Here is a 15189-nt window from a genome sequence, read left to right as displayed (position 1 = left end):
TGTCACGTTGTGGTATACACTTTTCCCACAGTGATTTACAAACTAAGATCATTACTGGTCAACACCACCTTCCAACCTTATAATATTTAAGAATGTAAATTATTTTGATACTGTTTTATAAGAATAACTTTTACTCATCTGAATGGATTGGCTTTTGCTGAAATGTTAGCCTAGGGGAATTTATGATCTGACATTGCACATGTTTCGCTGATCGCTTTCTCAAGGATTTCCCCAAAAGAAAAAAATCACATTAGTGAACTATTATTAAAAGAGTTCCAAAATTTTCAGATTTACCAAAGATATACCTCATACTAGCCCCAGTTTATCCTGCTGACGTGCTCTAATGTGGCCCAGATGGCAGACGCGTCTTTCATATTTGTATTTACAGTCTTAGATGACAACCCTCCCACCAATCACAGGACCCCAGATTAAATTAACGTTATCCATTCAATCTCCATGGGGATTCACCATATTTAAAGTGAAAATCCATTCTTGCCCTTTAAAATGTAAAAGTCTTTTTAAATCACCTCCCTCCCTGCTATAACCTAATTGATTACTCTCCAACGAATATCAGTAACACTATGTCCTTGTTACAACCTCCTCCCATCGGCTGGGTCACAACCCCCCTCTGGGCGAGGCTCCCGCTCTCAAATTATCCCCAGTGATTTCTAGGATAATGGAGGCCACACTCCCAGTGGTCCCACAATTCCCAGAAAGAACTCACAGACCCAACACACAAACCACCAGGATTCTTTATCAGTCCAGACAGGCAGAACGAACAATTATGTTTATTCTCAGAACTTGGAACAATGGACAAAAATGTGATTAGCAAACAATAACAGGTAACCGAAATTGAAATATGGATCAATTATAAAACTAAACATTTGAATACTGGCTAAACAGTACCTGGGAAGATCAAGACATGTAATTCACGAGCCTCAGCAAAGAGATTTGTCTCTTTTTCTTCCTGGCTAAGCCTGAAGGCAAAATCAGTAGTCTCTAAGGGAAATGAGCTCCTGAGCCAATCAGAGCCCAGGCAACAAGATTTGAAAGTATACTGCTGCTTGCTTCCTGCTTGTGTTAAAGAAAACATTCAGTTCACTATAACAGCTCTATCACAAAAAACCACCACCTGCTGGCCAAATAGGAGAAATACACTTCAAGACATAATTAAAATAGGAAAATATCCAATACATTTTACAGGCTTAAAACACACTGTTTCTTCACATATATGTAACTGGCAAATATTCTACATCTATTCATATCTGTGCCATATTTCACAAAACTAGACATTCAAGGGGAGCCAATTAAGGGAAACAGGAAAAGGAATGGGACTTGATATACTGCCTTTCTGTGGTTTTTTTGCAACTAAGAGCCTTGTACCAAAAATCTATTTTTTTTTTGGATTTTTTGAGATAGTTTTAAACACCGTAGGAGGTGACCAGAACTGCTCTCTCAATCATTCCTCCAAAGTATAGTTTCAAATGAGTTGGCACTTACAGGTGACTCAAAGCAAGTGCACACATCAATAGGCAATTTTTGTTAATACATATTTGCCACTGCAAAATAAGAAACCACACATTTTTCAGACTCACACAAATCATGCTCAGAACTTTCAAAACTGTGGGTCCTGTAAGAAAAGTAAAGATCTGCTTCAAAAACAGCCTACTGCCTGAAATCTCCCAGCACTGGAAATGAAGAGGACTAGTGTGACTGAAAACACCCAAGTATTATTTATTCATTGGAAAAAATGGCAATAGATATTCAAAAACAGATTCTAACCTTAAAGGGATGTCCATAAACAGAATCGCCACCTGACCCAGTACCAGTGGGATCACCTCCCTGTACTATAAATCCTGGCACAACTCTGTGAAATATTGTGTTATTGTAGTATCCTGGAAGAAATAAAAGAAAATAAGATTGTTTTCTATAAAGTTCTGTAGTTTAAAGTACAGGGAACTGAAGCTATAAGTCATGGAATAAAGGTAACGATAGAATCCAAGAAATTACTCATACATAAGCTATCTTTTGCTGAAACTTTTGCATAAATTTTACAAGGTAAGGCAGCTGTCAAAATTAATTCAAACTGGAAAATTATGCAATGAAATTCAGAACACAGAAATGGCTATAGAGAAGTTGGAGGAATGAAATCGGTAACTGATAGTTTTATAAATGTCATTCTCTTTCTCCAAGATCATGACTGGATTTGGATTTTAGATTTGATGACTTGTCTTTGTAAGTCTAAGCTCAAGGAAAGTCACATTTCAGGCACGAGTACTAACATATTGTAAAAGCAAAACTAGTAGCACAATACTCATAAGTAACTCTATGAATGTCTAGTGGAGGAGTACCCTAATGGTTACTGCAGTGAGTCCAAGATTCCCACTGCAGCTCCTCTAAGCAAGTAATATAACCCTCCACTGCCCCAGACACAAAATAAATACCTGCATATAATATGTAAACTGCTTTGACTGTAATCACAGAAAAGAAGTATATCAAATCCCATCCCCTTATTCTAGGCCTAAAATTTTTATCTAAGGAAATGGAGGATAATGGGACTTGTACACAAGCAGCACCAGTAAGAGAAATGGGATTTGACCCCTGATACTCTTTCACAAGTTGGTAATGGAAACCCTCCAGTCATGAATATGCACTATGTCTATTAGAAAATTATCTGGTATTCTCCATTTTAAAGAGCTATCAAGTTGCCATCTGTGAGGAAAATTAATTATCAGATATATATATGCTGTTGGGACTCAAATAAATTGTAAATACTGTGGTACTTCGAAATCAACAGTGCGACTGAGACATCTTCTAGTTAAATATGACTCACTTCACTCCTTTACCAAAGTATGATGCTCTCTAAAGTGGGGGCAACTTTTTATGTCCACCAAAAGAGCAAACTTCCAATGTTTTAAAGCAGCTGCCTTTAGCAAGAAATATTAAAACATTTTTCCTCATACTAAAAAAAAATTTAATATCTTTCCTCAGATTTTTTTTTTTTTGTAATTTTAAACATTACAGTCCTTGGCTAGTCCCATTATGCTTCATGTTGCAATGCTTTTTTATGTGGCTCAAGGCATCTAAAATAATTCTAAACTTATTTTTCTATCTGCAGTATCATTGAAGAAATGGCTACAAGCTAACAAAGCCCGAGGAAAAAAAAACTAGTAGATATTGATAGCCTCAAAAATAACTCTAGAACTGTTTTCTGGTAGTTATGAAAACAATGTATTAGTTTACCAGAACACAAAGAAGATCTTACCCAGAACTGACCAAAATAAAAGTTTTTTTAAAACGGTGTATTACTATCCTACAAATCTCAATGAAGCCCTTTTACTAAAGTTTAGCACATGCTAAATTCTATAAAGCCAATTTTATACCTATGAGCTTCTTAGCATTTAGCGCTTGCTAAGTTTTAGTAAAAGGGCCCCCAAAATTGTACGAAGTTGAGTCATGTCATGTCATCCATAGTCTCTTAACTAAAGTCTTAGGGGCTGATGCACAAAGCTTACCATGCTTACTACTACTAATCATTTCTATAGCGCTACTAGACATACACAGCACTGTACACTTATAAGCTGGTACTTTCTCTGTCACTAGAGGGCTCACAATCTAAAGTTTTTGTATCTGGGGCAATGGAGGGTTAAGGAACTTGCCCAAGGTCACAAAGAGCTGCAGTGGAGAACCCAGGTCACCAGAATCAAAGCCCACTGTACTAATCATTAGGCTACTCCTCCACTCAACGCTTGCTTTAGACTGGTTGTAGCTGGTCTAAACCAAACGTTATTTAGCATCTAATACACAAAGGGGCTCGCATTCCTTGTACTGTTCGCAGTAGCAGCTACCGATAACCTTATTAAAATGTATTACAACAAGCCCATCAGTATAAAAATGAGCATTCTGTGCGATGCACAGAAAGGAAAGCCTACCTTAAACCTGCTAGATTTTACGGCAGGTCAGGATCTGTCAAAAAGGAGCCTTCCTCATCCACACCGGCTACTCCGGGGCTGACCCCTTGTCCAATTCCCATCTCTCTTCAGGCTCTGCCTCCTGATCACCCCCCGAGGCCTGGTGCAGGTAGCCCTCCCCTCCTTCTGGGGTTCTACTGACCTTTATTTCTCCTGGTTCCCCTTCTCGGTACCCTGCAAGCTGCTCGTACACAAGAGCTTCAGCTTCAAGACGCACCCAAGCTCCTGTCACCATCTTTACAAACTGGATGGCTATGCAGGAAATCTCAGGAGCTCCAAGTTTGTCCCAAAGATGAAAGTGAGCTCGTTTCAGCGCAGGAGCTCTCTCCCCTCCCATCCCCCCCACCCCATGTCATGGAAACAACTGTTCTGTGCATGTGCTAGGTGCTTACAGGGGCCGATGCAAAAAGGTCAAAGTTAAATTTCCGTGCACCTTATTTGCATGCCATCCCCTTCATGCATCGGACACTGTTTGTCAGTAAGTTCACCCGCAGCTGCCATATTTAACGGCAACCATTGTGCATCGGTCCCTTAGTGTTAAATTTACTAGAAAGTGCTACCTTGCTACCAAGGACTAACATGCATTATTTATCTTTGGTCCCATTTTATGCAATAGGGGGACCTAAGTCACAGTATAATTCATATTTACTGTGGCCTAACAGTTCACAGTTGTTTATCTTTCTGCCTTCTCCAAGGTATAAAGGTTCTAGTTACCTGTAACCTGGAATGTCCAGGACTCTAGAGATTATGGTCCTAATGCCACCAGGTGGAGAGACAGAAAGACACAGAAGGCCTTAGTAATATGACAATACTCAGTAATTGTTTATTTCACTTACCAATCAGGACTACAATTAGAATACATAATTAATTCTCATATGAGACAGCAACCTGGAAACCCTGGCAGACCAATCATATCTGGTACTGGCACACTTATACAGGAAATATCTGGACTTATATAGACAAGCAGCTTCATAAAAGACACTACAGACTTTCTGAACAAATTTAAAAAAACATTATGCAGCTACCACTGGGTGCTCTTCTGGTCTCAGTGGATGTAGAATCACTATACAGCCACATTCCCCATGCAGATGCATCTATGCCTAGATGCATGTGATAAATTCCTAAAACCATCCACCCTGGACCACCAATACTCACAGGAACCTATTACAAAATTAATCAAATTTATACCAACTCACAACTATTTCCGCTTTAACAATGATATCAATCACCAAATCATGGGTACTGGAATGGGCACCAGAATGGCACCACAATATACTAACTCTACATGACAGAACTAGAAGAGACATTTTTGAATACAGAGACTAAACCCCTAAGATACTACCTGTATACTGATGACATTTTTATGATTTTGGCCGAAGGAGAACAGATTCTCAAACAATTTTACAGTTCTTTCACCACATACCATCCTATAATCAAATTCAAAATTGATTATTCCCCAGAAAAAGTCAACTTTCTAGACATCACAGTTTCCATCAACAATGGCTATATAAAACATCTATATACCGGAAACCTAAGGATATATGCAGCTACCTCCACAACTGCAGCTTCCACCCTTCACATACAAAAAATAAATAAATAAATCCATTACACACAGCCAGGCCACATGATACCATCGTATCAGATCTAACCTAAGAGACAAAGATAAACACGTCAAAAACCTGACTAAAACCTTCAAACGAAAAGGCTACAACTCTACAATAGTCTCCAAGAATATTGCCCTCTTCCCTTAAAATATCCAGAGAAAACCTATTAAAGTACAAAGAAAAGAAAACCACTGAGAGAGTCCAGCCACTACTGCAGGAGGATAAGAATAGCCATACTGGGTCAGACCAATTGTCCATTTAGCACAGTATCCTGCTTCCAACAGCAGCCAATCCAGGTTCATAAATACCTGGTAGAAACCCAATTAGTAGCAACATTCCATGCTATCAATCCTGGGGCAAGCAGTGGCTTCCCCCATGTCCATCTCAATAACAGTCTATGGACTTTTCCCTCCAGGAATCTGTTCAAAACTTTTTTTAAACTCAGATACGCTAACTGCTGTTACACACATCCTCTGGCAAAGAGTTCCAGAGCTTAACTATTCTTTAAGTGAAAACATATTTCCTCCTATTTGTTTTTAAAGTATTTGCATATAATTTCATCGAGTGTCAATCACCTGGTCTTTGTAATTTTGAAAAAGTGAAAAATCGATTCACTTTTACCCATTCTACACCATATGAGATTTTATAGACCTCAATCATATCCCCCTCAGCCGTCTCTTTTCCAAGCTGATGAGCCCTAACTGCTTCAGCCTTTCTTCACATGGGAGAAGTTCCATCCACTTTATCATTTTGGTCACTCTTCTTTGAACCTTTTCTAATTCTGCTATACCTTTTTTAGGATATGGTGACCAGAATTGAACATAGTATTCAAGATGAGGTCGCACCATGGAGCGATACAGAGGCATTATAATATTCTTAGTCTTATTTTGCATCTTTTTCCTAATAACTACTAGCATCTTGTTTGCTTCTTTGACTGCCGCCGCCGCACACTAGGGAGAAGATTTCAGTGCATTGTCTACAATGACACTTAGGGACGTGTTTACTAAACTGTACTATAGGCACGCTAGCGTTTTTAGCATGAGCTAAAAATTAGCACATGCTAACGCTAAACACACCTATAGCAATATATGGGTGTCTCTAGCATTTAGCATGCGCTAAAAACGCTAGTGCACATTGATAAACAGAGCCCTTAGCTCATTTTCTTGAATGCCGACTCCTAAGGTGGACCATAGCATCAGGTAACTATGATACGGATTATGCTTCCCAATCTGCATCACTTTGCATTTGTCTACATTAAATTTCATCTGCCGTTGGGATGCCCAGTCTTCCAATTTCCTAAGGTCTTCCTGCAATTTTTCACAATCCGCATATATTTTGACAAATTTGAATAGTTTTCTGTCACCTGCAAAATTTATCATCCATTTTACAGATTATTTATATATGTGTTAAATAGCACCAGTCCTAGTACAGATCTTTGCAGTACTCCACTATTCACCTTCCTCCACTGAGAAAAATGGCCATTTAGCTTACCCTGTTTTTCTGTCCAATAATCAATTCCTAATTCACAGGACACTGCCTCCTATCCCATGACTTTTAAATTTTCTCTGGTGTCTCTCATGAGGAACTTTTGCCAAAAGCTTTATGAAAATCTACCATATTTTTCGGACTATAAGACACACCTAGGTTTTAGAGGAGGGAAATAGGAAAAACATTTTGGACTATAGGACGCACCTTTTTCCTCCTCTACAACCTAGGTGCTCCGGTGCGTCTTGTCCGAATGTCTCCTGTTTCCAGGGTCCGTCCGTGTCCCTCCCTCCCTCCCGAGTTCCGGGATCCCCAACCCACCCTCCCTCCAAGATCACCCGCCCTCTCTCCGAGATCCCCTTCCCTCCCTCTGAGTTCTAAGTAATTTTACCTAGTCGGAGCAGCAGCAGAAGCGAAAACCATGCAGCCTCGGCACGTTACTCTTCCCTGTTCTGTTTTTCTCAGCTCTGGTCCTGCCCTCAGTGGGCGGGACCAGAGCTGAGAAAAACAGGGAAGAGTGACGTGCCGAGGCTGAATGGTTTTCGCTTCTGCTGCTGCCCCGACTAGGTAAAATTACTTAGAACTCAGAGGGAGGGAGGGAAGGGGATCTCGGAGCTCGGGAGGGCGGGCAATCTCGGAACTCAGAGGGAGGGCGGGCTGGGGATCCCGGAAGTCGAATTTCTCTACGTTCGGACTATAAGACGCACACCCCATTTTCCTCCCAAATTTGGGGGGGGGAAAAGGGCGTCATAGTCCGAAAAATACGGTATATACACTACATCAACCAGCTCACCTTTATTCACATGTTTATTTACGCTTCCAAAGAAATTGTTGAGGCAAGATTTCCCTTAGCTGAACCCATGCTGTCTCTGCCTCATTAAACCATGTTTGTTTGTCTCTGTGTTCCACAATTTTATTCTTTATAATAGTTTCCACCATTATAAACACTTCAGCTACCACAATTATTTGTCAATCTCATGCTGTAAGTTATTTTCTTGAATTAGATAATAAAAATGCTTCAAATATATGAACATCTGGAAAATCATTACCTTCCAAACACAGCTGAATAAAGTTTCTGCAAGCTTTCGGTGCTTCCTTAGACCAAAGCTCGATATCAATATCACCAGCTGTTGTCTTCAGTAGAACCTGCAAAAACATTTTTGATAGTCAGTGTTCTAAATTTAGAAAAACCGTTTAACAAGCCTCACAAGAATGGCAGGTGTTATGGGATTAATTTTAAAACCAATCATAATATAAAACAAAGTTTAAGTACAGAAATCGCTTCTTTTAAAATATCATTGACTATGTGCAGATAAAAGTATGCAAATACAGCTTGTATGCAAATAAGTTTATTCAACCCCGAGTAGTGATGTTTACCAGGACCAGAGTCAGCATGATGTCAGTGCTTATTTGCATTCTTTATAAAATATGGGCACAAAATGAGCTGGCAAATTTTTGTGTACAAAAGTAAAATTTGTAAATATGTGTATGTACGTTCCATGGGGGAATTGTCAAAGGGAAGGTATATGCATACTGTCCCTCTGAAAATTGGTGTAACATATGTGCATACTTAGTGCATAAGCCCATTGTGAGACCCCGGGCAAGGGTTAAGGGGTAGCCCTGGGAATAACTCAGCCAGACAAGGTATATAAATGTAAGAGGAACCTCAGATGCAACAGTTTCTCTGGTTTAGTAACTGTCTTGAGTAGGCCTCTGGTAAGCAGGCCAAGCAGTCTATGGCTGGTGGGACTGCCCCACCCCAAACACAGCCTGCTAGTTCTCAGGTCTTCTGGGAACTCGGGTATGGATCTAGCCAAATCTCAGAAGGTTTGTAAGTCTTAACAAGAAGCAAACTTGGCTTATCTCAGCCAGGTCACAAATTGTGTACAACCACTGCAGCCGTATCTGCTGGGGCTCCTAATCTTCCTTCCCTGGGCCTCCTTAACCTCACTCAGACTGGTCCTGTCTTTTAAGGTGGCCCAAGCTAGTTAGAGAGGGACTTCTCTTAAGGGTGAGGAGCAGTGTTCTATAAACCCCCTCACACCCACTGTAAAATATTATTCTTCCTATGACCTACTTTTACAGTTGCATCAAGGTCACAATTTTAGTGGATAACCATATTCAGCTACTTGAAATGTAAGATAGATTTTTTAATAACAAATGTAAACAGAACTGCATTTGCATAATTTTTAAACTTCTCATAATTAATAAATGCCAATAAATATTTACAACTTGGGTTTAAGAGGCTGCATATAGCCATTTTTATTAACAATGCTATTTTATTGCAAGTACTGCTATCAAAAATCCTGATCTACATTTCCACCTCCTCGGAGGAATATCATGCAACATCATGATAGTTTCCTTCAAAACAGTTATATTGGAACTTAATGTTCAAATACCAAGAATTATATGCAACATGTAGGAAATAGAAGTCACCATTGAAGTATTTTCATATCACTGGCAAACTGATGTTTTGCACCAATATATAAGCACTTTTTATGACAATTGAGCATATACAAATCATCAGTTTAAAGTCACAGCAACTGGAACACAAACAATATAGAATGCTGTTACTTTTCATTCCTTTTTTTTTGGGGGGGGGGGGGGGGGTGAAAGATGGAAGAATTGCAAGTTTCCAGAAATCACTGCCTCTTCCTGGCAATGGTAGATTTTTCACCTAATTTTCTACTACAGGAATAATTTATTAAAACACCCTTTGGGGAAACTTTTATAGTGCTACTGGACATAAGCAACACTGCACAGTGGTGATACGTTACTCATTCAAGTATATGTCCCCTCCCCAAAGAGTTTACAATCCTAGTGGGAACTTGAGGCAATTGGAGATAAAATGACTTGCCCAAAGACACAAAGAACATCAGTGGCAGAAGGAGAAATTAGGACTTACTGATAATTTTCTTTCCATTAGTTCTTCACACTATTCCAGGACAAGTGGGTAGTTATGTCCATCAACTAGCAGGTGCAGATAGAAAATACAGAACTGAGCACCACTACATAGCTCCCAGTCAATCACTTTAGGACCCATCCTGAGGGCACCCAGTTTACTTATCAGTCACCTGTGAAGAACCGTGTCAAAGGCTTTGCTAAAATCAAAGTACACCATATCTAGCGCCCCCCTATATCCAACTGTTTGATCACCAAGTCAAAAAAATCAATCAGATTAGTCTGGCAAGACCTCCCTCTAGTGAAACCATGCTGCCTTGGGTCCTGCAGTCTATTCAGTTCTAGAAACCTCACAATCCTCCTCTTTAGAAGCATCTCCATTAGTTTTCTCACCACCAAGGTCAAACTAACAGGTCTGTAATTCTCAACCACCTCCTTACTTCCAACTTTTCTGCAGAGGAACCACATCCATCCTTCTCCAGTCCTCTGGGACCACTCCAGACACTAAGGAAGCATTGAAGAGGTCAGACTGTAGGGATATTTTCCTGCCATCTCACCTTTGCTGGTCAGAGGCCAGGTAAGCCTGAACATCTTTTCCTGTTGTAATATGGATTCTACAGCCTGTGGCCTGAATACATCAGAAACCAGCTTTCTACAATAGAATACTACTGCTTGGCATACTTCATCCATCTTTGCTTCGGTCTTCACTGAGGAAGATTTGGGTGGGATACTGGTGCCGGAAATGGTATTCGAAGCTGACGAATCAGAGAAACTTAATGAATTCTCTGTAAACCTGGCGGATGTAATGGGGCAGTTCTACAAACTGAAGAGTAGCAAATCTCCTGGACTGGATGGTATTCATCCCAGAGTACTAATAGAAATGAAAATAAGCATGTGGAGCTATTGTTAGAAATATGTAATTTATCCTTAAAATCGAGCATGGTACCAGAAGATTGGAGGGTGGCCAATTTAAAAAAAAAAAGGTTCCAGAGGAGATCTAGGAAATTATAGACCGGGGAGTCTGAAGTCGGTGCCGGGGAAAATGGTAGAGACTATTATTAAGAACAAAATTACAGAGCATATTCAAAAGCATGGATTAATGAGACAAAGTCAACATGGATTTAGTGAAGGGAAATCTTGCCTCACCAATCTACTACATTTCTTTGAAGGGGTGAACAAACATGTGGATAAAGGTGAGCCGATTGTGTATCTGGATTTTTAGAAGGCGCTTGACAAAGTACCTCATGAAAGACTCCAGAGGAAATTGGAGAGTCATGGGATAGGAGGTAGTGTTCTCCTGTGGATTAAAAACTGGTTAAAAGATAGAAAACAGAGAGTAGGGTTAAATGGTCAGTATTCTCAATGGAGAAGGGTAGTTAGTGGGGCTCCCCAGGGCTCTGTGCTGGGACCGCTGCTTTTTAACATATTTATAAATGACCTAGAGATGGGAGTAACTAGTGAGGTAATTATATTTGCTGATGACACAAAGTTATTCAAAGTCGTTAAATCGCGAGAAGATTGTGAAAAATTACAAGAGGACCTTACAAGACTGGGAGACTGGGCGTCTAAATGGCAGGTGATGTTTAATGTGAGCAAGTGCAAAGTGATGCATGTGGGAAAGAGGAACCCGAATTATAGCTACATCATGCACGGTTCCACGTTAGGAGTCGCACACCAAGAAAGGGATCTAGGTGTCGTCGTTGATGATACATTGAAACCTTCTGCTCAGTGTGCTGCTGCGGCTAAGAAAGCAAATAGAATGTTAGGTATTATTAGGAAAGGAATGGAAAACAAAAATGAGGATGTTATAATACCCTTGTATCGCTCCATGGTGCGACCGCACCTCGAATACTGTGTTCAATTCTGGTCGCCACATCTCAAAAAAGATTGGAATTAGAAAAGGTGAGGAAGGGCGACAAAAATGATAAAGGGAATGGGACGACTTCCCTATGAGGAAAGGCTAAAGCAGCTAGGGCTCTTCAGCTTGGAGAAAAGGTGACTGAGGGGAGATATGATAGAGGTCTATAAAATAATGAGTGGAGTTGAACGGGTAGATGTGAAGCTCATTTACTTTTTTGTTGCTGATGCAGCTTTAACTGCATACTAGAATCATTAGTAAGACTCGATTCTGTTCATTTCTGATTTGCATATTTTCATCATCCTCCTTCCAATCACTATTATACAAGAATCCTTAGGCAGGCACTTTGCCAAAACACGGTGCCATGAGAGTGCATACTTCTTCATCACATCTCGTCGGATTTTTGAAAAAGTTTTGTTGATCACGCTACTTTTTTTGTTTTTACACTTTGTTCATTGCATCTGGTTTCTCCACCCCAGTGGTCATTCTTCGTAAATTCTGCTGGACAGAAGTACACAGTTTGTGATTGGCCCATAAGTATCACCTGAGCAAGAGGGATGCCAATGTTGGACAGAAGAGAAAGAAATAAGATCAGAAGAGAAGATTTGCCTAGTCATCATCTCTCTCAGAGAAACTAGAAAGACTGATTTTCCTAAACACCAGTGAACTGAATTCCTTGTGATAAAAGTTGATAAGGTCAGTTCCACTGCAGCTCTGTAGGTTCCCACAAGACTGTGAATCAGGGCACTGAGCAAAGACCTTAGATTTTATTCCTGAACTGGGATAGACTCGTAGAAAATTCTACTAGAGTCTCAACGAAAAAATCCTGATTGTTCACCACACCAGAAGTCTGCAAACTACGGATTTTATACCTATGGTTTAGGGTACAGTCAGTCTATGGTTTTTGCTGGTGAAGGACTAGTTTGTCCCAGGATTACTGGTCAGTAGTCTCACTGCTAAGTGTGTCATCTACTCGGGATATATATTATAGTTGTGTAATCATTCACACATAGTTTTATATATCTATTGGTAATAATCAATATTTTTGGTAGTACAAGTATATTTTTGTAACTTGCTTTGCATTTTGCTATATTGTTATTTATACATCTACATTGTTCCTTTCATTGGTACAGCCTAGCAGCCGAGCTTAGGGCCAAATAAGAGGTACTGTCATATCCCTTTGCATATGAGTCCAGAATAATTGTTATCTAGTAATTTTCTGCCAGCCTAAGTACTTCCTACACAACAGAGACTCCAAAACTTCCCTTGAGCATCCTCGGATGTATCCCATCAGGTCCCATTGCTTTATCTGTTCTTAGTTTAGTTAGCTACTCGCTAACAGAGTTTTCTGAAAATCAGTCCTGGTCTACCATCCATTACCCTTAGCAATTCTTTTCTGTGGCCCTGTTTCCAGTCTTTCATCTGTGAACACAGAACAGAAATAGCTGTTAAGCAGTTCAGCTTTGTCCTTATCAGCTTCTGCATATTCCTCCCCTTCACTCTTGAATCTCATTATGCCATTTTGGCACTTCCTCCTATCACTTACATATCTAAAAAAATGTCTTGTTCCTCAGTTTTACCATACAGGCTCTTTTTTCTTCCATTTGTATCTTTGCTTTCCTGACAGCTTTTCCAGCTCCTCTTAGCTGTTCTAGGTTATTTTGCCTGTCTTCCACTTTCTGTGTCAACTTGTAACTTATTGGGTGGCAACATCGGTGGTTGGGAGGCGGGGCTAGTGCTGGGCAGACTTCTACAGTCTGTGCCCTGAAAATGGCAGATATAAATCAAGGTCAGGTATACATATAAAGTAGCACATATGAGTTTATCTTGTTGAGCAGACCGGATGGACTGTACAGGTCTTTTTTTCTGCTGTCACCTACTACGTTACTATTCTATGCTAACCTTTTTTCCTTACCTTTTCAGCTACTACATTTGAGAACCAAAACGGCCTTCTTTTCCTCTTACTTTTACGTACTTTTCTAACATGAAGGTTTGTCGCCTATATAACAGCACCTTTCAGATCGCCCACTGCTGTTCTACTTCCTTCAGTTGTTCCCAGCCAACTAACTCCCCTTTAGACATTCCCCCATCTTGGCAAAGTTAGTTCTTTTAAAGTCTAGAACCTTCAAACCTGAATAAGCCCTCTCTTCCTGTGTCTTAATATTGAACCACACCATCACATGATCACTAGATGCCAATGACCAACCACTGTAACATCAGAAACACTCTCCCCATGTGTAAGCACTAGGTCCAGAATAGCTTTGTTCCTCATAGGCTCCAATATCAACTGCTGGAACAATTCTTCCTGTACAGAATCCAAGATCCCCTTGCTTCTAGACGATCCCGCAGCAGGGATACCCCAATCAACATCCAGCATATTGAAATCATCAGTAGTAATTCCCCTTTCTAGCAATCTTGTAAAATGTGGTTGATTAAATCTCTGTCCATTTCTTCTGATTGTGTGAGAGGACTGTATATCACACCAATGTAAATACTTTTCCCATTCCCTCTTCCTAGATTAACCCATAGTGCTTCTTCCTTACCCCTTATGTCCTGCAATTCTGTCACTTTAATATTATTCCTAACATATAATGCCACTCCTCCACCCTTTTTAACTGCCCTACGTTTCCTGAATAGATTATAGCCCTATACAACTATATCCCAGTCATGGCTGCCTTTGAACCACGTGTCCGTGATTGCTGCTAAATCCAAGTTGACTTCTACCATTACTACCTCCAGATCCATAAATTTTGTTTCCCATACTATGGGCATTGGTATACAAGGCACTCCAGATATTGCTCTTTTTTCCCGATTCTATAATAGATTTAGATATCTTACATTCCAGAGAGTTGTTAATGACTTTGGGGCTTTTCTCACCCATCCCCACTGAATCTAGTTTAAAACCCTCTTTAATACATTAGCCAGTCTGTTACAGAACACACTTCGCCCCTTCTTTGATAGATGGACACCATCACTGCTCAGTAAATTTTGGAAAAGCATCTCACAGTCGAAGAAACCAAAGCACTCTTGCTGGCACCATTGCCGCAGCCACACATTCAGCTCCAGAATGTGAACTTCCCTTATTCGGCCTTCACCCTCAACAGGAAGGATGGATGAGAACACCACCTGTGCACCTGTTTCACCCTCTGTCCTAGAACCATGAAGTCATATTTGATATGTTCAGCCGAATACATAGCAGATCATTTGTGCCAATATGAATGAGCAGCATAGGATGGTTAGTAGGTTTGATGAGTCTCAATAAACTTTCTTCAACATCCCAAATCTTTGCACCAGGTAGACAGCACACCTCCCTGGACATAATGTCTGGGTGGAAGATGGGCGCCTCTGTACCCCTCAGAAGAGAATCACC

The 15189-nt window shown here is 40.2% G+C and overlaps 1 protein-coding gene across 1 annotated transcript in view; it reads right to left on the bottom strand.

The window, feature by feature from the left end:
- Window positions 1-15189, bottom strand: part of CWC27 (CWC27 spliceosome associated cyclophilin) — a 365379-nt gene that overhangs the window by 343146 nt on the left and 7044 nt on the right. Inside the window, exons 2-3 of the mRNA XM_030193180.1 lie at window positions 8110-8206; window positions 1783-1895 (exon numbers count right to left, since the gene is read on the bottom strand). Coding sequence (XP_030049040.1) covers window positions 1783-1895; window positions 8110-8206 — 210 coding nt within the window. The remainder of the gene's footprint in view (window positions 1-1782; window positions 1896-8109; window positions 8207-15189) is intronic.

This window comes from Microcaecilia unicolor, chromosome 2 (genome assembly GCF_901765095.1).
Source record: "Microcaecilia unicolor chromosome 2, aMicUni1.1, whole genome shotgun sequence".
In the NCBI taxonomy this organism is placed as follows: domain Eukaryota; kingdom Metazoa; phylum Chordata; class Amphibia; order Gymnophiona; family Siphonopidae; genus Microcaecilia; species Microcaecilia unicolor.
This window is presented reverse-complemented; position numbering and strand designations above follow the sequence as displayed.